Source organism: Neovison vison, chromosome 7 (genome assembly GCF_020171115.1).
Source record: "Neovison vison isolate M4711 chromosome 7, ASM_NN_V1, whole genome shotgun sequence".
NCBI classification, from domain to species: domain Eukaryota; kingdom Metazoa; phylum Chordata; class Mammalia; order Carnivora; family Mustelidae; genus Neogale; species Neogale vison.
The window spans coordinates 195,637,941-195,663,995 of NC_058097.1; the positions used below are offsets into that span (position 1 = coordinate 195,637,941).

Sequence of the window (26,055 nt, forward strand, 5' to 3'; positions counted from 1 at the left end):
AAATGAGTGAAACCATATGATAATTGACTCTCTCTGCTTGACTGATTTCACTCAGCATAATCTCTTCCAGTCCCGTCCATGTTGCTACAAAAGTCAGGCTCCCAGCTCCATGGGGAGTCTGCTTCGCTCTCTGGTCTTCTTCATTTTCTATCACGAGTGTTCTGTAGTTCCTCAAGTACAGATCATTTACCTCTTTTGTTAGGTTTATTCCCAGGTATCTTATGGTTCTTGGTGCTATAGTAAATTGAATAGATTCTCTAATTTCCCTTTTTATATTTTCATTGTTAGTGTATAAGAAAGCCACTGATTTCTATACATTGATTTTGTATCCTGCTACATTACTGAATTGCCATTTTCTAATGGTTTGGGGGTGGAGTCTTTTGGATTTTCCAAATAAAGTATGTCATCTGCAAAAAATGAGCAGAAGATACAAACAGACACTTCTCCAAAGAGGACATACAAATATCTAATAGGCACATGAAAAAAAGTTCATCATCATTAGCAATCAGGGAGATCCAAATCAAAACCACATTGAGATACCACTTTACACCGGTAAGAATGGCCAGAATTAACAAGACAGTAAACAACAAGTGTTGGAGGAATTGTGGAGAAAGGGTGAGAATGCAAGTTGTTTCAGTCACTTTGGAAAGCAGTGAGGAGAATCTTTAAGAAATTAAAAATAGAGCTTCCCTATGACCCTGCCATTGCACTACTGGGTATTTACCCCAAAGATACAGATGTGGTAAGAAGAGGGGCCATCTGTACCCCAATGTTCATAGCAGCAATAGCCACAGTTGCCAAACTGTGGAAAGAACTAAGATGCCCAATGGACGAATGGATAAGGAAGATGTAGTCCATATACACTATGGAGTATTATGCCTCCATCAGAAGGGATGAATACCCAACTTTTGTATCAACATGGATGGGACTAGAAGAGATTATGCTAAGTGAAATAAGTCAAGCAGAGAGAGTCAAGTATTATATGGCTTCATATCCTTTGTGGAGCATAAGGAATAACATGGAGGACATTGGGAAATGGAGAGAAGTGAGATGGGGGAAATTGGGCGGTGACACAAACCATGAAAGACTGTGGACTATAAGAAACAAACTTAGGGTTTTGGAGAGGAGGGGGTGGGAGTATGGGTGAGCCCGGTGGTGGGTATTATGGAGGGCATGTATTGCATGGAGCACTGGGTGTGGTGCATAAACAATGAATTTTGGAACACTGAAAAGAAATAAAATAAAATGGGAAAAAAGATACATATTGTCATGAAATAGTAGAACAATCCACAATTCCTTATCTTTTTGGGAATGATGAGTCACATGAAATACCTTTTTTTTTCCAATTTAATTATTTTCAGAAAAACAGTATTCATTATTTTTTCACCACACCCAGTGCTCCATGCAAGCTGTGCCCTCTATAATACCCACCACCTGGTACCCCCAACCTCCCACCCACCCGCCACTTCAAACCCCTCAGACTGTTTTTCAGAGTCCATAGTCTCTCATGGTTCACCTCCCCTTCCAATTTACCCAAATTCCCTACTCCTCTCTAACGCCCATTGTCCTCCATGCTATTTGTTATGCTCCACAAATAAGTGAAACCATATGATAATTGACTCTCTCTGCTTGACTTATTTCACTCAGCATAATCTCTTCCAGTCCCGTCCATGTTGCTACAAAAGTTGGGTATTCATCCTTTCTGATGGAGGCATCATACTCCATAGTGTATATGGACCACATCTTCCTTATCCATTCATCCGTTGAAGGGCATCTTGGTTCTTTCCATAGTTTGGCGACTGTGGCCATTGCTGCTATAAACATTGGGGTACAGATGGCCCTTCTTTTCACGACATCTGTGTCTTTGGGGTAATACCCAGGAGTGCAATGGCAGGGTCATAGGGAAGCTCTGTTTTTAATTTCTTGAGGAATCTCCACACTGTTCTCCAAAGAGGCTGCACCAACTTGCATTCCCACCAACAGTGGAAGAGGGTTCCCCTTTCTCCACATCCTCTCCAACACATGTTGTTTCCTGTTTTGTTAATTTTGGCCATTCTAACTGGTGTAAGGTGATATCTCAATGTGGTTTTAATTTGAATCTCCCTGAGGGCTAATGATGATGAGCATTTTTTCATGTGTCTGATAGCCATTTGTATGTCTTGATTGGAGAAGTGTCTGTTCATATCTTCTGCCCATTTTTTGATGTGTTTGCCTGTTTCGTGTGTGTTGAGTTTGAGGAGTTCATTATAGATCCTGGATATCAACCTTTTGTCTGTACTGTCATTTGCAAATATCTTCTCCCATTCCGTGGGTTGCCTCTTTGTTTTTTTGACTGTTTCCTTTGCTGTGCAGAAGCTTTTGATTTTGATGAAGTCCCAGAAGTTTATTTTCGCTTTTGTTTCCTTTGCCTTTGGAGACGTACATGAAATACCTTTATCTCTGGCTGCCTCTGTCACCAGAATGTGATAAGAAAGTGAAGAATTCTACTGCAAGTGATTGATCAGAAGCCTGATTTCTTTTCATCAAATTGATTGATCAGAATATTTTCATTGACTCCAACTCACCTTGGATAAAATTGTGGAGAAGTTATATTGGCCACACTTTAGGAGTCAAAAGAAAGATTTCCAAGTTCATAAAAGTATAGTTGAAATGAAATAAGATAATTTTAGTTTTGCTCCCAAAAGTGGGTGAAAGAACCATTTGCTCACCATGTATTTGTTCAGTAACACAAATACTCGTATACAAGGTGCTTGTCGGTAATAGTGAAACATGTCCACTAGACCATGCACTGTATGGAGCTTCATCAGCTCAGAGTGCCTGGTGGTGGTGGTCCATGAAAAGCGGCATCAGCAGTTTACACTGCAGCTGACTGGGAGATAACGGAGTAACACCAGACAGAAATAAATACTGTCATTAACTAACAATATTCTTGAGTCTCAGATTAGAGACCATCTAATTTAGAAAAAAATTTATGTGAAGAGCTTCTTGATATTTCAGTATTACTTTGCTGTATTTTTCCTTCACAGAGAGGAATGATAATGGGGATGATAGTCGCCAACATTTATTGAGTCCTTACTGTTTTAAGCACTTTATGTCAATCAGTCTTTGCAGCAACCCGCTGAGGTGGTAAGTACTCTTTTTTTTTTCTTTCCAGCATAACAGTATTCATTATTTTTGCACCACATCCAGTGCTCCATGCTATCCACACCCTCTCTAATACCCACCACCTGGTACCCCAACCTCCTACCCTCCCCCACCACTGCAAACCCTTCAGATTGTTTTTCAGAGTCCATAGTCTCTCCTGGTTCACCTCCCCTTCCAATTTGCCCAACTCCCTTCTCCTCTCTAACTCCCCTTGTCCTCCATGCTATTTGTTATGCTCCACAAATAAGTGAAACCATATGATAATTGACTCTCTCTGCTTGACTTATTTCACTCAGCATAATCTCTTCCAGTCCCATCCATGTGGATACAAAAGTTGGGTATTCATCCTTTCTGATGGAGGCATAATACTCCATAGTGTATGTGGACCACATTTTCCTTATCCATTCGTCCATTGAAGGGCATCTTGGTTCTTTCCACAGTTTGGTGACCGTGGCCATTGCTGCTATAAACATTGGGGTACAGATGGCCCTTCTTTTCACTACATCTGTATCTTTGGGGTAAATACCCAGGAGTTCAATTTCAGGGTCATAGGGAAGTTCTATTTTTAATTTCTCGAGGAATCTCCACACTGTTCTCCAAAAGGTACAAAGGTAAGTACTCTTAGTGCTGTTTATAGATGAGGCAACTGAGGCACAGGGGGGTAAATAACTTGCTAAGGGTGATACAGCCAGTAGGTAAAAGCCTGGAAATTCTGAAAGTCTGTTTTCTGTGTGATTCTCTCTTCCCTTTACTTCCCCTCTCCCTTTCTCTCTCACTCTGTGCTTCCTTTTAAGGATTTATATCTATCTTAACAGCTTTTGTTCCTGTCAATATAGGGGTTCTTGAAAACTGATCAAACATGGAGAGGTTTAAAGAAGGAAACCAGAATCATACCTTTCATTACTTCAGGCAGTTTTATTTATTTCCTGTATTGAATGTGTGTGTAAGAGAGAGAGAGAGAGAGAGAAAGAGACAGAGAAATGCTAAGAGACAGAGATATTTTAAAAAGCAAAAAAAAAAAAATTCCTTCAGGCAGGTATAATCATTCTGTACCCTCATCAGTAGTAAATATGAGTATCCCATCCCCTGATTTATGCCTTTTATATTAAAGGCATTACTATGTCTTTTTAAATGCATTGTGACTATTTTCCCCTTATGAATTGTATTTCAAAAGTATTTAACTTAGGGACGCCTGGGTGGCGCAGTTGGTTGGACGACTGCCTTCGGCCCAGGGCGTGATCCTGGAGTCCCGGGATCGAGTCCCACATCAGGCTCCCAGCTCCATGGGGAGTCTGCTTCGCTCTCTGACCTTCTCCTCGCTCATGCTCTCTCTCACTGTCTCTCTCAAATAAATAAATAAAATCTTTAAAAAAAAAAAAAAGTATTTAACTTAAGTGGGTTTTTCTCACCTAACCAAATTTTAAATTGTCATATTTTACTCTTATACTTTCTGTTCTGGTGTTATATTTCAGACATTTTTCCACATACCAAGATTATATAAATGCATATCAAAATTTATCCTTTTCCTTTTCTATCGCTTTGAAATACAAATTTTATCATATTTAAATTCTTAACTGATATTTAAATTTTCATAAAATGTCTATAAGGTCTTTTGACACATGTCTATTTTCTTGTTCCTTTTTTAAAATATTTTACTTATTTATCTGACAGAGAGGGGAGAGAGATCACAGATAGGCAGAGAGGCAGGCAGAGACAGAGAGGGAAGCAGGCTACTCACTGAGCAGAGAGCCCAATGTGGGACTTGATCCCAGGACACTGAGATCATGACCCGAGCCGAAGGCAGAGGCTTAACCCACTAAGCCAACCAGGCACATGTCTATTTTCATAGGAATAGTAAGTGATCAGTGTTCACAATGCTTTTTGATATTTGAAAGTTCATGTCTTTTTAATTACTAATATTTTCTCAAAATTCCTAAGCTGTTCTCATTGATGTACTCTTTCTTCTGAAGGAAAGACAGGCAGTTATGGAGTATGGGCCATTGTTGCAACCTACTGTGAATCTGTTAATGAGCTCTAATATGGTGACTGTATCAATAAAACATATGACATATAGCTATGTAATACTTGGTAATTAAAATTATTTACTTTTCCTCTGCATCAGTGTCCATCATAGTCTGATGCAGGTTGTCAGTTAATCAACTGCACTCAAACTCAAACAAACTAAATAGAAAATTGTTTATGTGCTTTGTGTCTTCATGGCCCTGGGTGGTTTGATTTGCTTCTACATGAGGTCTGAATCTACATCTGCCTAGAGGTAATGATTACTCACTGTCTGCAAGGTCAGTGATGCCTCAGAAAATCCCTTAAATTAACCCATACAACTGTAACACTGTTGACATTCCTAAGCATGGGTACAGCTGTCATTCATGGTTATCTGTAACCAATCCATAATAATAGCCAACACCTATTGAACAATTACTGTGTACAGGATTGTGTGCTGAGCATCTCCATGAATTTTCTTGTAACTGTCCTAGTAATTTCATAGTCCAGGGGTTCTTAATTTTATCACTTCACTTTGAGTAAATCAATATTAGTGTTTTTAAGCTACTGGGAGAAGCTTATAAAGTGAGAGAGTATCAGACAAAACTCCAAAGTCTGAATCTTTAAGCAAAGTACCATGTTTTTTCTCAAGTAGTAAAGTACCCTAAAATTGAAAAAATGTTAGAGTCAATAGTGAGCTGCACTGCCTTCCCTTTGGTATATGTAGTACAAAGGCTTCCCTAAGAAGACTAGTTCCATAACTTTATTGGGCACATATACTGTGCCTCAAGAAAATATTATCAGAGTCATAAGTTATGGTGTAGTTTTCCAGGTCAGTTAAAAGATGATACATTAACTGCATTCATATAAAAGTTTGTGATATTATTAAAAGAGGATAAATAACTTTCTTAGGGATAAAAGAGGAAATTTCAAAACATTATCTAGATGGCCATGTGGGCCTGAGAGCTATCTCAGTTTTAATCTAGAGCGATTCTACTTATGGTCTTGTAAAGCAGTGCTAATATAATGAATTATCAGAGGTTTTAAAAAACTTTTAATGAATGATCTCTGTAATAATCACTTTATTTATATATTTTAGTTATCAAATTCAAACATATCTCTTTTTTAAATTTATTTTTTATTTATTTTCAGCATAACAGTATTCATTATTTTTGCCCCACACCCAGTGCTCCATGCAATCTGTGCCCTCTATAATACCCACCATGTGGTTCCCCCAATCTCCCACCCCCCCGCCACTTATCTCTTTAATTTTCATGAGAATTTATGAAAAGATTGAGAACCTGAAGCCCTTAAAAAAATTTCAGTTCTATTAGGTAACATATAATACATCATTTTTGAAGCATTTTTAAAATCACTCTTCTTAATAATTTGAGATGAAGAGCTGGGTCTTTTCATCAGGACAGTGAGACATTGGTGCTTTCCAGCACTCTATGGAGGGAAAAAACAGCACACACAGGAATTGTAATACTGTCATCTCACCTGAGTCAGCTGTGCATTCTCTTCTCTCTTTCCTGATTTTAGAAGCAGCAAGCCAATGATTGGGGGAGGAAATATTACACAGATCACCTATTTCATCCTTTTGGGATTCTCTGATTTTCCCAGAATCCTAGCAGTGCTCTTTGTTGTATTCCTGCTGATCTACATTTTGACTCTGACTTGGAACCTGTGCCTCATCATCTTAATAAGGATGGACTCTCACCTCCACACACCCATGTACTTCTTCCTCAGTAATCTGTCCTTCATAGATATCTGCTATGTGACCTCTATAGCTCCCAAGATGCTCTCCAACTTTTTCCAAGAGCAGAAGACCATTACCTTTGTGGGTTGTGCTGTTCAGTACTTTGTCTTTTCAACCATGGGACTGAGTGAGTCTTGTCTCATGACAGCCATGGCTTATGACCGATATAGTGCCATTTGCAATCCACTTATCTATTCATCCATCATGTCACCCACCCTGTGTATTCGGATGGTGCTGGGATCCTATTTGGCTGGACTCTCTGCTTCTACATCTCAGTTGTGTACCATGTTTCAGCTCCACTTTTGTGGGCCTAATGTCATCAAGCACTTCTTCTGTGACATGCCCCAACTGATAATCCTGTCCTGCACTGATACTTTCTTTGTGCAACTGTTGATTGCTATATTAACAATGTTCTTTGGGATAATAAATGCCCTCATTATCATGATATCCTATGGCTATATTGTTAAGTCCATCATGAAGATCGCTTCAGCTAAAGGCAGGTCCAAAGCATTCAACACTTGTGCTTCTCATCTGACAGCAGTTTCCCTCTTCTATACTTCAACTGTCTATGTTTATTTGAGTTCCAGCTCTGGCAGTTCCTCCAGTTTTGACAGATTTGCATCAGTATTCTACACTGTGGCCATTCCGATGTTGAATCCCTTGATTTACAGTCTGAGGAACAAGGAAATCAAAGATGCCTTGAAGAGGTTCCAAAAGAAGAGATGGTTCAGCTGAGGCTCTGTCCAGATTTGTCCTTTCATAAAACTTAACCCCTAGTAACATGCACAGGAATGAAATCTAACAAAATTTATACTGCCTTTGGGTAAAGAAAGGTTAATTTGACACAGATAATATGCCAAATGGACTGACAGCTGACTTGATTCCACACAAGAACAATACCTTTAAGTCCTGGAGGTTCATACTTTCACCCTACACAAGGAGTGGCCTCATCATTTATTAGTAAACTGCATGTGGGGCACCTGGTTGGCTCAGTTGGTTAAGCGTCTACCTTCTGCTCAGGTTAGAATCCCAGGGTTCTAGTGATTGAGCCCTGCTAAGCAGAGAGCCTGCATCTCCCTCTCCCTCTATCCCTTGTTCTCCTTGTGTTCTCTCTCTCTCTCAAATAAATAAATAAAATCTTAAAAATAATCTGCAAGTATTTGTAAAATGTTAAGCTTTAAAAACTTGTACTTCTCTTTACTTTAGAGATTGAGCCCTGTTCAATCTTAGACCTCTGACTGTAAAAGAGTGATACCTGACAGAGGTCCCCAGGAGTGTAGAGACCTTGTCTCCCAAAAATTTTGATGCAGCATAATCCAGACACGAGGGTGATTGAGGTTTCTTCTGTATATCAGACCTTAATGGGAACAAAAATATATAGGTGATGTGCCTTTGAATAGAAACATAGCTATACAATTGCCCTGGTTGTGTCTCCTGGGAAGAACAGTCTGAGCTGGCTAATGTTTGTCTGAAGTCTCTTTTCTGCTTAAGCACCTAGTAAATTTAGTCACATCCCAGTTTTCACCAGCTATAATCTAAGGAAGCAGGAGATGATTTGAAGCATACAGAGGAATGGAATGAAGGATGTGTTTCCTTCAGTACCATTTATTTTATGAGTCTAATGACGTGTTTCTTGCTTCTAGTATTCAGTGGGGATTTCTCTTTTTTTTTCCACATCCTAATTTAATTTTATTTTTTTCAGTGTTCCAGGGTTCATTGTTTATGCACTGCACCCAGTACTCCATGCAATATGTGCCCTCCTTAATACCCACTACCAGGTTCACCCATCACCTCTCCTGCCTCCCTTCCAAAACTCTCAGTTTGTTTCTCAGAGTCCACTCTCTGGTTCTGTCTTACCCTCTGATTTTCCCCATTCACTTTTCCTTTCCATCTCCTGGTATCCTCCATCTTATCAACATGGATGAGACTTGGAGGAGATTATGCTGTGTGGAATAAGTCAAGCAGAGAAAGTCAACTATCATATGGTTTCACTTACTTGTGGAGAATAAGGAATAACATGGAGGACATCAGTGGGGATTTCTGATAGAAGATGATGTTCAAAATCCATATCCTAGCCAAAAGCTTTTTCTGACATTGTGGGATTCAAATTTCTCTCTCAATGAGAGAAAATTTACCCTGACATAGCTGGCATTTCACACTCTCAAATCATTTCTAATATTTCAGACATCTGTTCATGTTTGGTGTGAGGAGACTTGTGTGAAAACTGATTGTAATAATGGTTACTGAGGGGTACCTGCATCGCTCAGTTGGCTAACTGTCTACTTTCAACTCAGGTCATGATCTCAGTGTCCTGGGATCAAGCCCCACATTAGACTCTGCTCAGTGTGGAATCTGATTCTCCTTCTCACTCCATCTGTGTTTTCTTTCTCTCAAAAATACATGAAAATATTTTAAAAATAATAGAGTTATCAAAGATTAAATGTTGCCAACTAAGACCAAATATGGAAAGCTAGTATACTTCTTTATTGTCTTTGTTCAACATTTTATGTCATAGAGATCTATGGTTTTGTATGGGGTGATCTAATTTATGGAGTAGATAGTTAGACTTACACAAATGCTGATATTTTGTGGGAACCCTTAAGAGCCAGAGAGGAAGGAGATTGTGTGATAGGCAGGGTTTTAAACGCTGGCCAGTTTTTCTGTCTAAAGTAAAACACAATACATTTGGTCCTTGTGATCTTCTTGAAACGTGGAACAAGAAGTGTATCTTGGGGTGCCTGGGTGGCTCAGTGGTTAAGCCACTGCCTTCGGCTCAGGTCATGATCTCAGGGTCCTGGGATCGAGTCCCGCATCAGGTTCTCTGCTCAGCAGGGAGCCTGCTTCCCTCTCTCTCTCTATCTCTCTCTCTGCCTGCCTCTCCATCTACTTGTGATCTCTCTTTGTCAAATAAATAAATAAAATCTTAAAAAAAAAGAAGTGTAACCATGAGAGACTATGGACTCTGAAAAACAATCTGAGGGGTTTGAAGTGGTGGGGGGGTGGGAGGTTGGGGTACCAGGTGGTGGGTATTATAGAGGGCATGGCTTGCACGGAGCACTGGGTGTGGTGAAAAAATAATGAATAATGTTTTTCTGAAAATAAATAAATTGAAAAAAAAAAAGAAGTGTATCAACACTGACTGTTGATAACCAGGTTCCTCAGACTTGAACCAACTGATATAAAACAGATGTCATTACAATTACATATTATCCTTGGAGATTCACTAGGTTCCTAATGTGGTTTTGGGGGCAGCGTCTTAACTCTGGTAAATCACATAATTCTTCCATTTAGTTAAGGACTATAACTGAAGAGGTATTGGAAGCCTTGACAAATTTTTCACAAGTTTACAGTTGGACAGGACTAAGAGCAGGAGAGTCACTGAACCTCTGAGAGAGAATGTGAAGGCTTATCCCATGCCAAAGAAGTAGTGCAGTATTAATAAAGGATGCGTGCCCTCCTCCCCCCATTGCAGGCACAGGTATGTTCTTTGAAGCATTGTTCTTTCAAAATGTGCAAGAACATTTGAGACGTCTTTCTAAGAACAATAAGGGCTTCAGTAGGAGAAGCACCTCTGTGAGGAATGTAACACAGTGTTATTGATTATGGTCATTATTCTATGCATTATATTGCCAGATTTCTTCATCTTTTAGTTGCAAGACTGTATCTTCAAAAAACATCTCTCCTGATTCCATACAGATTTTAGGATTATTTGCTCCAGCTCTTTGAAAAATACCGGTGGAATTTTTATCAGAATGGCCTTAAAAGTATAGATTGCTCTAGGCAGTATAGAAATTTTAACCATGTTTATTCTTCCAATCCAAGAGCATGGAATGGTCTTCCATCTTTTTGTGTCTTCTTCAATTTCTTTCATGAGTGTTCTGTAGTTCCTCGAGTATGGATCCTTTACCTCTTTGGTTAGGTTTATTCCCAGATATATTATGGTTCTTGGTGCTATAGTAAATGGAATCAATTCTCTAATTTCCTTTATTGGATTTTCATTGTTAGTGTATAAGAAGGCACTGAATTCTGTACATTGTCTTTGTATCCTGCCACGTTACTGAATTGCTGTATGAGTACCAGTAGTTTGGGGATGGAGTTTAAGGAAATGTGAAAAACAAAAATAAAACCGGTGGCATCACATTACCTGATTTCAAGCTTTACTACAAAACTGGGATCACCAAGACAGAATGGTACTGGCATAAACAGACACATAGACCAGTGGAACAAAGTAGAGAGCCAAGATATGGATCCTCAATTCTATGGGCAAATAATCTTCAACAAAACGGGAAAAAATATACAGTGGAAAAAAGACAGTCTCTTCAACAAATGGTGCTGGGAACACTGGACAGCTATATGTAGAAGAATGAAACTCAATCATTCTCTTACACCATACACAAAGATAAACTCAAAATGGATAAAAGACCTCAATGTGAGACAGGAATCCATCAGAATCCTAGAGGAGAATATAGGCAGTAACTTCTTCGATATCAGCCACAGCAACTTCTTTCAAGATATGTCTCCAAAGGCAAAGAAAACAAAAGTGAAAATGAACTTTTGGGACTTCATCAAGATCAAAAACTTCTGCTCTACAAAGGAAATAGCCAATAAAACAAAGAGGCAACCCACAGAATGGGAGAAGATATTTGCAAATGACAATACAGACAAAAGGTTGATATCTAGGATCTATAAAGATCATTTCAAACTCAACACACACAAAACAGACAATAATATCAAAAAATGGGCAGAAGACATGAACAGAAAATTCTCCAATGAAGACATACAAATGGCTATCAGACACATGAAAAACTGTTCATCATCATTTACACCGTACACGAAGATAAACGCAAAATGGATAAAAGACCTCAATGTGAGACAGGAATCCATCAGAATCCTAGAGGAAAACATAGGCAGTAATCTCTTCGATATCAGCCACAGCAACTTCTTTCAAGATATGTCTCCAAAGGCAAAGGAAACAAAAGCAAAAATAAACTTTTGGGACTTCATCAAAATCAAAAGCTTCTGCACAGCAAAGGAAACAGTCAAGAAAACAAAGAGGCAACCCACGGAATGGGATAAGATTTTTGCAAATGACAGTACAGACAAAAGGTTGATATCCAGGATCTATAAAGAACTCCTCAAACTCAACACACACAAAACAGGCAATCATATCAAAAAATGGGCAGAAGATATGAACAGACACTTCTCCAATGAAGACATCAGAGAGATTCAAATTAAAACCACATTGAGATACCACCTTACACCACTTAGAATGGCCAAAATTAGCAAGACTGGAAACAACATGTATTGGAGAGGATGTGGAGAAAGGGGAACCCTCTTACACTATTGGTGGGAATGCAAGTTGGTGCAGCCACTTTGGAGAACAGTGTGGAGATTCCTCAAAAAATTAAAAATAGAACTTCCCTATGACCCTGCAATTGCACTCCTGGGTATTTACCCCAAAGATACAGATGTAGTGAAAAGAACGGCCATCTGTACCCCCAATGTTTATAGCAGCAATGGCCACAGTCGTCAAACTGTGGAAAGAACCAAGATGCCCTTCAATGGACGAATCGATAAGGAAGATGTGGTCCATATAGACTGTGGGGTATTATGCCTCCATCAGAAAGGATGAATACCCAACTTTTGTAGCAACATGGCTGGGACTTGAAGAGATTATGCTGAGTGAAATAAGTCAAGCAGAGAGAGTCAATTATCATATGGTTTCACTTATTTGTGGAGCATAACAAATAGCATGGAGGGCAAGGGGAAATGGAGAGGAAAAGGGAGTTGAGGGAAATTAGAAAAGGAGGTGAACCATGAGAGACTATGGACTCTGAAAAACCATCTGAGGGTTTTGAAGGGGCGGGGGGGTGGGAGATTGGGGGAACCAGGTGGTGGGTACTAGAGAGGGCACGGACTGCATGGAGCACTGGGTGTGGTGCAAAAACAATGAATATTGTTTTGTGGAAAAGAAATAATTTTTTAATTAAATTTATTTCTTTTCCGCATAACAATATTCATTAGTTTTTCACCACACCCAGTGCTCCATGCAATCCGTGCCCTCTCTAATACCCACCACCTGGTACCCCAACCTCCCACCCCCCGCCACTTCAAACCCCTCAGATTGTTTTTCAGAGTCCATAGTCTCTCGTGTTTCACCTCCCCTTCCAATTTCGCCCAACTCCCTTCTCCTCTCTATCTCCCCATGTCCTCCATGCTATTTGTTATGCTCCACAAATAAGTGAAACCATATGATAATTGACTCTCTCTGCTTGACTTATTTCACTCAGCATAATCTCTTCAAGTCCCGTCCATGTTGCTACAAAAGTAGGGTATTCGTCCTTTCTGATGGAGGCATAATACTCCATAGTGTATATTTTCAATTTTTTGAGGAATCTCCATACTGTTTTCCAGAGCAGCTGTACAAGCTTGCATTCCCACCAACAGTGTAGGAGGATTCACCTTTCTCTGCATCCTCGCCAGTATCTGTCATTTCCCGACTTCTTAATTTTAGCCATTCTGACTGGTGTGAGGGGGTCTCTCATTGTGATTTTGTTTTGTATTTCTCTGATGCCGAGTAATGTGGAGCACTTTTTCATGTGTCTGTTGGCCATTTGGATGTCTTCCTTGCAGAAATGTCTGCTCATGTCCTCTGCCCATTTCTTGATTGGATTATTTGTTCTTTGGGTGTTGAGTTTGGTAAGTTCTTTATAGATTTTGGATGCTAGCCCTTTATCTGATATGTCATTTGCAAATCTCTTCTCCCATTCTGTCACTTGTTTTTTGTTTTGTTAACTGTTTCCTTTGCTGTGCAATAGCTTTTGATCATAATGAAGGCCCAAAAGTTCATCTTTCCACTTGCTTCCCTTGCCATTGGCGATGTTCCTAGGAAGAAGTTGCTGAGACTGAGGTCGAAGAGGTTTCTGCCTGTGTTCTCCTCAAGGATTTTGATGGATTCCTTTCTCACACTGAGGTCCTTCATCCGTTTTTTTTTTTTTAAAGATTTTATTTATTTATTTGACAGAGAGAAACCACAAGTAGATGGAGAGGCAGGCAGAGAGAGAGAGAGGGAAGCAGGCTCCCTGCTGAGCAGAGAGCCCGATGCGGGACTCGATCCCAGGACCCTGAGATCACGACCTGAGCCGAAGGCAGCGGCCTAACCCACTTAGCCACCCAGGCGCCTGGTCCTTCGTCTGTTTTGAGTCTATTTTTGTGTGTGGTGTGAGGAAATGCTCCAGTTCCATTTTTCTGCATGTGGCTGTCCAATTTTCCCAACACCATTTATTGAAGAGACTGTCTTCTTTCGATCAGACATTCTTTCTTGCTCTGTCGAAGATTAGTTAACCATAGAGTTGATGGTGTATTTCTGGGCTCTCTATTCTGTTCCATTGATCTATGTGTCTGTTTTTGTGCCAGTACCATACTGTCTTGATGATGACAGCTTTGTAATAGAGCTTGAAGTCTGGTATTGTGATGCCACCAACGTTGGCTTTCTTTTTCAATATTCCTCTAGTTTTTTGAGGTCTTTTCTGGTTCTATATACATTTTAGGATTATTTGTTCCATTTCTTTGAAAAAATAAACGGATGGGATTTTGATAGGGATTGCATTAAATGTGTAGATTGCTTTAGGTAGCATAGACATTTTTACAATATTTGTTCTTCCAATCTATGAGCATGGAATATTTTTCCATTTCTTTGTGTCTTCCTCAATTTCTTTCATGAGTACTTTATAGTTTTCTGAGTATAGATTCTTTGCCTCTTTGGTTAGGTTTATTCCCAGGTATCTTATGGTTTTGGGTGCAATTGTAAATGGGATTGACTCCTTAATTTCTCTGGTGTTGGTGTAGAGAAATGCAACTGATTTCTGTTCATTGATTTCATATCCTGACACTTTAATGAATTACTGTACAAGTTTTAGCAGTTTTGGAGTGGAGTCTTTTGGGTTTTCCACATATAGTATCATATCATCCGCAAAGAGTGCGAGTTTGTCTTCTTCTTTGCCAATTTGGATGCCTTTAATTTCTTTTTGTTGTCTGATTGCTGAGGCTAGAACTTCTAGTACTCTGTTAAATAGCAGTGGTGTAATGGGCATCCATCCCGTGTTCCTGACCTTAGTGGAAAAGCTCTCAGTTTTTCCTCTATTGAGAATGATATTCGCAGTGGGTTTTCCTTAGATGGCTTTGATGATATTGAGGTATGTACCCTCTATCTCTACACTTTGAAGAGTTTTGATCAGGAAAGGATGCTATACTTTGTCAAATGCTTTTTCAGCATCTATTGAGAGTATCATATGGTTCTTGTTCTTTCTTTTTTTAATGTATTGTATCACAAAGACTGATTTGCAGATGTTGAATCAACCTTGTAGCCCTGGAAAAAATCCCACTAGGTCATGGTGAATAATTCTTTTAATGTACTGTTGGAACCCATTGGCTAGTATTTTGGTGAGACTTTTTGCATCTGTATTCATCAAGGATATTGGTCTGTAATTCTCTTTTTTGATGGGATCCTTGTCTGGTTTTGGGATCAAGGTAATGCTGGCCTCATAAAAGGAGTTTGGAAGTTTTCCTTCCATTTATATTTTTTGGAACAGTTTCAGGAGAATAGAAATTAATTCTTTTTTAAATGTGTGGTAGAATTCCCCTGGGAAGCCATCTGGCCCTGGGTTCTTGTTTCTTGGGAGATTTTTTTTTTCTGATATGATTTATTACAGGTTTTCACCTTTCCTTTTGTTTTTCTTTTTTTTTTAATTTATTTTCAGCATAACAGTATTCATTATTTTTATACCACACCCAGTGCTCCATGGAATAAGTGCACTCTCTAATACCCCCCACCTGGTTCCCCCAATCTCCCACCCCCTGCCACTTCAAAACCCTCAGATTGTTTTTCAGAGTCCATACTCTCTCATGGTTCACCTCCCCTTCCAATTTCCCCCAACTCCCTTCTCCTCTCTAACTCCCCATGTCCTCTATGCTATTTGTTATGCTCCACAAATAAGTGAAACCATATGATAATTGACTCTCTCTGCTTGACTTATTTCACTCAGCATAATCTCTTCCAGTCCTGTCCATGTTGCTACAAAAGTTGGGTATTCATCCTTTCTGATGGAGGCATAATACTCCATAGTGTATATGGACCACATTTTCCTTATCCATTCGTCCATTGAAGGGCATCTTGGTTCTTTCCACAGTTTGGCGATGGCCCTTCTTTTCACTACATCTATATCTTTGGGGTAAATACCCAGGAGTGCAATTGCAGGGTCATAGGGAAGCTCTATTTTTAATTTCTTGAGGAATCTCCACACTGTTCTCCAAAGAGGCTGCACCAACTTGCATTCCCACCAACAGTGTAGGAGGGTTCCCCTTTCTCCACATCCTCTCCAATACATGTTGTTTCCTGTCTTGCTAACTTTGGCCATTCTAAGTGGTGTAAGGTGGTATCTCAATGTGGTTTTAATTGAATCTCCCTGATGGCTAGTGATGATGAACACTCATGAAAGAAATTGAAGAAAGCACAATAAGATGGAAGACCATTCCATGCTCTTGGATCAGAAGAATAAACATTGTGAAAATGTCTATACTGCCTAGAGCAATCTATACTTTTAATGCCATTCCGATCAAAATTCCACTGGTATTTTTCAAAGAGCTACAGCAAATAATCCAAAAATTTGTATGGAATCAGAAGAGACCCCGAATCACTAAGGAAATGTTGAAAAACAAAAATAAAACTGGGGGCATCACGTTACCTGATTTCAAGCTTTACCACAAAGCTGTGATCACCAAGACAGCATGGTACTGGCATAAAAACAGACACATAGACCAGTGGAACAGAGTAGAGAGCCCAGATATGGACCCTCTACTCTATGGGCAAATAATCTTCGACAAAACAGGAAAAAGTATGCAGTGGAAAAACGACAGCCTCTTCAATAAATGGTGCTGGGAAAACTGGACAGCTATATGTAGAAGAATGAAACTCGACCATTTTCTTACACCGTACACAAAGATAAACTCAAAATGGATAAAAGACCTCAATGTGAGACAGGAATCCATCAGAATCCTAGAGGAGAACATAGGCAGTAATCTCTTCAATATCAGCCACAGCAACGTCTTTCAAGATATGTCTCCAAAGGCAAAGGAAACAAAAGCGAAAATAAACTTTTGGGACTTCATCAAGATCAAAAACTTCTGCACAGCAAAGGATACAGTCAGCAAAACAAAGAGGCAATCCACAGAATGGGAGAAAATATTCGGTTTTCTCCTTTTCCAATTTACCCAAAAGCACATACCCTCCCCAATGTCCATAACCCTACCCCCCTTCTCCCAACCCCCTTCCCCCCAGCAACCCACAGTTTGTTTTGTGAGATTAAGAGTCACTTATGGTTTGTCTCCCTCCCAATCCCATCTTGTTTCATGGATTCTTCTCCTACCCACTTAAGCCCCCATGTTGCATCACCACTTCCTCATATCAGGGAGATCATATGATATTTGTCTTTCTCCGCTTGACTTATTTCGCTAAGTATGATACGCTCTAGTTCCATCCATGTTGTCGCAAATGGCAAGATTTCGTTTCTTTTGATGGCTGCATAGTATTCCATTGTGTATATATACCACTTCTTCTTGATCCATTCATCTGTTGATGGACATCTAGGTTCTTTCCATAGTTTGGCTATTGTGGACATTGCTGCTATAAACATTCGGGTGCACGTGCCCCTTTGGATCACTACGTTTGTATCTTTAGGGTAAATTCCCAGTAGTGCAATTGCTGGGTCATAGGGCAGTTCTATTTTCAACATTTTGAGGAACCTCCATGCTGTTTTCCAGAGTGGTTGCACCAGCTTGCATTCCCACCAACAGTGTAGGAGGGTTCCCCTTTCTCCGCATCCTCGCCAGCATCTGTCATTTCCTGACTTGTTGATTTTAGCCATTTTGACTGGTGTGAGGTGATATCTCATTGTGGTTTTGATTTGTATTTCCCTGATGCCGAGTGATATGGAGCACTTTTTCATGTGTCTGTTGGCCATCTGGATGTCTTCTTTGCAGAAACGTCTGTTCATGTCCTCTGCCCATTTCTTGATTGGATTATTTGTTCTTTGGGTGTTGAGTTTGCTAAGTTCTTTATAGATTTTGGACACTAGTCCTTTATCTGATATGTCGTTTGCAAATATCTTCTCCCATTCTGTCAGTTGTCTTTTGATTTTGTTAACTGTTTCCTTTGCAGTGCAAAAGCTTTTGATTTTGATGAAATCCCAAAAGTTCATTTTTGCCTTTGATCCCAATCTTTTGATAGCAGTTGAGACCTGATTTGTTACCCAGGATGTGATCTATTCTGGAGAATGTTCCATGTGCACTAGAGAAGAATGTGTATTCTGTTGCTTTGGGATGGAATGTTCTGAATATCTCTGTGATGCCCATCTGGTCCAGTGTGTCATTTAAGACCTTTATTTCCTTGTTGATCTTCTGCTTGGATGATCTGTCCATTTCAGTGAGGGGAGTGTTAAAGTCCCCTACTATTATTGTATTCTTGTCAATGTGTTTCTTTGATTTTGTTATTGATTGCCTTTTATAGTTGGCTGCTCCCATGTTAGGGGCATATATATTTAAATTTTAGATCTTCTTGTTGGGCAGACCCTTTGAGTGTGATATAGTGTCCTGCCTCATCTCTTGTTATAGTCTTTGTCTTAAAATCTAATCTAAAATCTAATCCTAATTGAGGGTAAATTGGAAGGGGAGGTGAACCATGAGAGACTATGGACTCTGAAAAACAGTCTGAGGGGTTTGAAGTGGCGGGGGGGGGGTGGGAGGTTGGGGTACCAGGTGGTGGGTATTATAGAGGGCACGGCTTGCAAGGAGCACTGGGTGTGGTGAAAAAATAATGAATAATGTTTTTCTGAAAATAAATAAATTGGAAAAAAAATCTAATTGATCTGGTATAAGGATTGCCACCCCAACTTTCTTTTGACATCCATTAGCGTGGTAAATGGTTTTCCACCCCCTCACTTTAAATCTGGAGGTTTTCTTGGGTCTAAAATGAGTTTCTGTAGGCAGCATATTGATTCTTTTCTTTTTTAATCCATTCTGATATCCTGTGTCTTTTGATTGGGACATTTAGCCCATTTACATTCAGGGTAACTATTGAGAGATATGAATTTAGTGCCATTGTATTGCCTGTAAGGTGACTGTTACTGTATATTGTCTCTGTTCCTTTCTGGTCTACTACTTTTAGGCTCTCTCTTTGCTTAGAGGACCCCTTTCAATATTTCCTGTAGAAGCCGTTTGGTGTTTACAAATTCTTTTAGTTTTTGTTTGTCCAGGAAGCTTTTTATCTCTCCTTCTATTTTCAGTGATAACCTATCTGGATGTAGTATTCTTGGCTGCATGTTTTTCTCATTTAGTGCTCTGAATTTATCATGCCAGTTCTTTCTGGCCTGCCAGGTCTCTGTGGATAAGTCTGCTGCCAATATAATATTTTTGCCATTGTATGTTACAGACTTGTCCTGGGCTGCTCTCAGGATTTTGTCTTTGTCACTAAGACTTGCAAGTTTTACTGTAAGATGACTATAGGGTGTGGACCTATTCTTATTGATTTTGAGGGGAGTTATTTGCACCTCCTGGATTTTGATGCCTGTGCCCTTTGCCATATTAGGAAAATTCTCTACAATGATTCGCTCCAATATACCTTCTGCCCCCTCTCTCTTTCTTCTTCTTCTAGAATCCCAATTATTCTAATATTGTATCATCTTATGGTATCACTTATCTCTCAGATTCTCCCCTCATGGTCCCGTAGTTGTTTGTCTCTCTTTTGCTCACCTTCTTTATTCTCTGTCATTTGTTCTTTGATATCACTAATTCTCTCTTCTGCCTCATTTATCCTAGCCTCCATTTGGAGTAAGAGCCTCCATTTTTGATTGCCCCTCATTAATAGCTTTTTTTATTTCAACTTGGTTAGAGTTTAGTTCTTTTATCTCTCCAGAAAGGGCTTTTATTTCTCCAGACAGGGTTTCTCTAATATTTTCCATGCCTTTTTTGAGCCCAGCTAGCACCTTGAGAATCGTCATTCTGAACTCTAGTTCTGACATATTACCAGTGTCCATATTGATTAGACCCCTAGCATTTGGTACCACCTCTTCTTTTTGTGTGTGTGATGCACTTTTCCATCTTCTCATTTTATCCAGATAAGAATATCTGAAGGAGAGAATAAAATACTAAAGGGGAGGCAAAGAGAATAAAATACTAAAGGGGAGGCAAAGACAGGAAAATGTGTGTTAACAAATCAGAAAAGACCCCAAATCATGGGGAAAAGAAAGAAGTAAAAAGAAGTTCAAAAAAATTTTAAAGAAAAAAGAAAATATATATATTTGACTGGTAAATAGAACAGAACCACCCACTTAATTTTGGGAGTATTTTGGTCTCTTAGAAAAAACTACCTCCCAAACTACCTCCCAAAACTTTAAAGAAAGAATATATATATACATATCATTCATCTTTACAGTCCTATTCCATCCCTTCATTGTGTATACCCTTATCTTCTGTGTGTGTGTGTGTATGTACATATATATATATTCTTCTGTGTGCGCACACACACACACAGAGAAAAGTAAGTATATATACATATATATGTATATATATATATATACCCAGTGTATATATATACACATGTATGTACATATGTATATATGTATATACACACACACAGAAAGTAAGGGTATACATACACACACACACACACACACAGAGAGAAAAGCAAGGATATACACAATGAAGGGATGGAATAGGACTGTAAAGATGCAAATTTTTTTTAAAATTTTAAAAAAGGAGTTGATATGTTGGATGGGAAAAGAAAGAAAAATAAAGTGGAGAGAATTTTCTCAGACTGGAGACTAGAACAAAGCTCTGTGCTAGATTAAGGGTATATTTTGATCTATTAGAAGAAATTATCTCCCAAAAGTTTTTAGAAGAAAAAACGCTATGTGTACACAAAAATAAAATTAGAAACAATGAAGGAAAAATATGACTATAATAATGAAGTTTCAAAAAGATTTTTTAATTAAATCTATTTATTTTCAGCATAACAGTATTCATTAATTTTTTCACCACACCCAGTGCTCCAGGCAATCCGTGCCCTCTATAATACCCACCACCTGGTACCCCGACCTCCCACCCCTCCCGCCACTTCAAACCCCTCAGATTGTTTTTCAGAGTCCATAGTCTCTCAAAAATATTTTTTTAAGGGGCACCTGGGGGGCTAAATGGGTTAAGCCTCTGCCTTCAGCTCAGGTCATGATCTCAGGGTCCTGGGATCAAGCGCTGCATCAGGCTCTCTGCTCAGCAGGGAGCCTACTTCCCCTCCCCCTGCCTCTCTCTGTCTCCTTGTGATCTCTCTCTCTCTGTGTCAAATAAATAAATAAAATCCTCTCCAATGAAGACATACAAATGAAAAAATGAAAAAATGTTCATCACATGAAAAAATGTTCATCATCACTAGCCATCAGGGAGATTAAAATTAAACCCACATTGAAATATCTGAAAAACAATCTGAGGGGTTTGAAGCAGCGGGGGTTGGGAGGTTGGGGAAACTAGGTCGTGGGTATTAGAGAGGGCACAGATTTCATGGAGCACTGGGTGTGGTGCAAAAACAATTAACAAAACAGGAAACAACATGTGTTGGAGAGGATGTGGAGAAAGGGGAACCCTCTTCCACTGTTGGTGGGAATGCAAGTTGGTGCAGCCTCTTTGGAGAACAGTGTGGAGATTCCTCAAGAAATTAAAAATAGAGCTTCCCTACGACCCTGCAATTGCACTCCTGGGTATTTACCCCAAAGATACAGATGTCGTGAAAAGAAGGGCCATCTGTACCCCAATGTTTATAGCAGCAATGGCCACAGTCGCCAAACTATGGAAAGAACTAAGATGCCCTTCAACGGATGAATGGATAAGGAAGATGTGGTCCATATACACTATGGAGTATGATGCCTCCATCAGAAAGGATGAATACCCAACTTTTGTAGCAACATGGACGGGACTTGAAGAGATTATGCTGAGTGAAATAAGTCAAGCAGAGAGAGTCAATTATCATATGGTTTCACTTATTTGTGGAGCATAACAAATAGCATGGAGGACAATGGGCGTTAGAGAGGAGTAGGGAATTTGGGTAAATTGGAAGGGGAGATGAACCATGAGAGACTATGGACTCTGAAAAACAGTCTGAGGGGTTTGAAGTGGCGGGGGGGTGGGAGGTTGGGGTACCAGGTGGTGGGTATTATAGAGGGCACGGCTTGCATGGAGCACTGGGTGTGGTGAAAAAATAATGAATACTGTTTTTCTGAAAATAAATAAATTGGAAAAATAAATAAATAAATAAATATAGAACATACCTTTTTAACAAATGTAGGAATGTTGTTAATGCCCTAGTCTTTAAATCCACCTACTTTTGAAAATTAAGAGCTGGATTTATAATGTACTTCAGTCCTTCTTATGTGTTGAAAATAAAACTATTAACTCTTTAGTTATCAGAAGAAAAAAAAATGAATACTGTTATGCTGAAAATTAAAAAAAAAAAAAAAAGAAATACTACCTTACACCAATTAGAATGGCCAAAATTAGCAAGACAGGAAACAACATGTGTTGGAGAGGATATGGAGAAAGGGGAACCCTCCTACACTGTTGGTGGGAATGCAAGTTGGTGCAGCCACTTTGGAGAACAGTGTGGAGATTCCTCAAGAAGTTAAAAATAGAACTTCCCAATGACCCTGCAATTGCACTACTGGGTATTTACCCCAAAGATTCAGATGTAGTGAAAAGAAGGGCCATCTGTACCCCAATGTTTAGAGCAGCAATGACCATGGCCACCAAACTGTGGAAAGAACCAAGATGCCCTTCAACGGACGAATGGATAAGGAAGATGTGGTCCATATACACTATGGAGTATTATGCCTCTATCAGAAAGGATGAATACCCACCTTTTGTAGCAACATGGGCGGGACTGAAAGAGATTATGCTGAGTGAAATAAGTCAAGCAGAGAGAGTCAATTATCATATGGTTTCACTTATTTTGTGTAGCATAACAAATAACAAGGAGGACATAGGGAGCTGGAGAGGAGAAGGGAGATGAGGGAAATTGGAAGGGGAGATGAACCATGAGAGACTATGGACTCTGAAAAACAATCTGCGTGCTTTGAAGGGGCGGGGGGTAGGAAGTTGGAGGAACCAGGTGGTGGGTTATGAGGGCACGTATGGCATGGGGCACTGGGTGTGGTGCATAAACAATGAATTCTGTTACACTGAAAAGAAATTAATAAAACAAAATTTTAAGAAATGTATTGTTAAGATAAACTCATTTTAAAAAGTTAAAAGATGAAAGAGTAAAAGTTTAAAAAAATAGAATAAAAAAATAAAATTAAAAAATTAACTTTACAAGATTAAAGAATCGTGGGGAGAAAAGCATGAATTCCATGCTTTGTTTCCCCTCCTCTGGATTTCCGCTGTTCTCCTTGATCAGTGAGCTTGGTCTTGTCTGGATTTCTTGCTGATCTGGGGGAGGGGCCTGTTGTAGTGATTCTCAGGTGTCTACTTCTGAGGTGGAATTACTCTGCCCTTGCCAGGGACCTGATAAGTAATCTGCTCAGGTTCGCTCTCAGGAGCTTTTGTTCCCTGAATGCTTTCTGTAGAGCTCTAGAAGACGGGAATGAAAGGGCGGCTTCCCAATCTCTGGCTGGAGGAACTGAGAGCTTGGGGCCCCATCATCAGTGTGCCCTCAGAGAAAAGTGCTCAATCACTCCCATTTCCCTCATCTCCAGCCACGCCCCGAGCTCATCCACCCTATGACCCAGCATCTCTTTCTCCAGCACACAGCCCCACCTGGAGTCTCCAAACCCAGCAGATACCTGTCGCTCTTCCAGGGGGGTCTCCCCAGATCTGCACTTTGGGGATGCTGCTCAAAGAGCAATGGCCTGACAGTGCCATGGATCACAGTTTAAGGTAACCCCAAGTTGAGAGCTCATTCCTCAGCTCTGTCTCTGTCGCTGGCTTCCCTACTCTAATACCTGTGAGCTATGTGACACTCAGACACCCCTGATCCTTCTGTGACCCCATGGGACCTAAGAACATGCTGTCCCCATGTGTGTTCCACACCTGCTTACCCGCCTGAGTGATATCCCTCAGGGGAGCAGACTTTTAAAAGTTCTGACTTTGTGCTCCATTACTCTATCACTTGTGGGGAGCCGGCCTCTGCCCCCATGGTCTATCTTCCCATTGCTATGGATTCACTTCTCCACATGTCCTACCTTTCAGAAAGTGGTCGATTTTCTGTTTCTAAAATTGCTGCTCTTCTTCTCTTCAATCTTCCTTTGGATTTGTAGGTGTTCGGAATGGTTTGATAAATTATCTAGCTGATCTCCTGCTACCTGATGCCATCTCAGCCTGTTACTCCTTCACCATCTTGACCTTCCCAGTCAAAGCAATCTTAAGAACAAAAGTGAAGGCATCACACTCCTGATTTCAAAGTATACTATAAACCTATACTAAACAAAAGAGCATGGGTCTGACATAAAAAGGCACATAGACCAAAAGAACACAATAGTGTCCAGAAATAAACTCCCACCTATATGTCAACTAATATTTAACAAGGGAACCACCAATACTCATTGGGGAAAGAATACTGTCTTTAAGAAATGGCTTGGGATGCCTGGGTGGCTCAGTTGGTTAAGCAGCTGCCTTCGGCTCAGGTCATGATCCCAGCGTCCTGGGATCGAGTCCCACATCGGGCTCGTTGCTCAGCAGGGAGCCTGCTTCTCCCTCTGCCTCTGCCTGCCTCTCTGTCTGCCTGTGCTCGCTCTCTCTCCCTCTCTCTCTGACAAATAAATAAATAAAATCTTAAAAAAAAAAAGAAATGGCTTTGGAAAAACTGGATAGCCATAGGCACAATAATGAAGTTGGATCACTGTCTTTCAGCACTCACAAAAATTAAGCCTGGATGGATTAAAGACAAGAACATATATATTAAACCATAAAATTCCTAGAAGATAAGATATGGAAGCAGCTCCTTGACTTTGGTCTTGTAAATGTTATTTTGTATCTCACACCAAAAGCACAAGCAACAAAAGCAAAAAGCAACATGTGGAACTATATCAAACTTAAAAGCTTTCTCACAGCAAAAGAAAAAATCAACAATATCAGGCAACTGACAGAATGGGAGGAAATACCTGAAAACTACAGCTTGAAAAATATTTGTCAACCATGTATCACATAAAGGGTTAATATCTAATATATAAAGACCTCCTACAACTCAAAAGCAAAACAATCTGATTAAAAAATGGGTAGAGGCCTAAAACAGCAGAATACTCATTCTTCTCAAGTGCACACGGAACCTTCTCCAGAATAGACCACATACTGGGTCACAAATCAGGACTCAGCCGATACCAAAAGACTGAAATTATTCCCTGCATATTCTCAGATCACAATGCTTTGAAACTGGAGCTCAATCACAAGGAAAAGTTCCGAAGGAACTCAAACACCTGGAAGCTAAAGACCACCTTGCTTAAGAATGCTTGGATCAACCAGGAGATCAAAGAAGAACTGAAACAATTCATGGAAACCAATGAGAATGAAGACACTTCGGTCCAAAACCTATGGGATACAGCAAAGGCGGTCCTAAGGGGAAAATATATAGCCATCCAAGCCTTGCTCAAAAAAATTGAAAAATCCAGAACACACCAGCTGTCTCTACACCTTAAAGAACTGGAGGATCAACAACAAATCAAACCAACTCCACACATAAGAAGGGAAATCATCAAGATTAGAGCTGAGATCAATGAGGGAGAAACCAGAGATACAGTAGAACGTATCAATGAAACTAGAAGCTGGTTTTTTGAAAGAATCAATAAGATCGATAAGCCACTGGCTACACTAATCCAAAAGAAAAGAGAGAAATCCCAAATTCATAAAATTATGAATGAAAGGGGAGAGATCACAACTAACACCAAGGAAGTAGAAACAATCATCAGAAGTTACTACGAACAGTTATATGCCAATAAGCTTAGCAACCTAGATGAAATGGATGCATTCCTGGAAAAATATAAACTACCAAAATTGAACCAGGAAGAAATCGACAACCTGAATAGACCGATATCTAATAACGAGATTGAAGCAGTGATCAAAAA

The 26,055-nt window shown here is 39.7% G+C and overlaps 1 protein-coding gene across 1 annotated transcript; it reads left to right on the top strand.

Moving 5' to 3' along the window:
• Nucleotides 1-6,700: 6,700 nt before the first annotated feature.
• Nucleotides 6,701-7,639, top strand: LOC122914510 (olfactory receptor 5AN1-like). Its single transcript, XM_044261124.1, has one exon. It carries the CDS (start codon nt 6,701-6,703, stop codon nt 7,637-7,639), a length of 939 nt encoding a protein of 312 aa, XP_044117059.1.
• Nucleotides 7,640-26,055: the final 18,416 nt, after the last annotated feature.

Coding starts and splice junctions, on each gene's coding strand:
- LOC122914510 (XM_044261124.1), top strand. CDS start 6,701: ATGATTGGGGGAGGAAATATTACACAGATCACCTATTTCATCCTTTTG.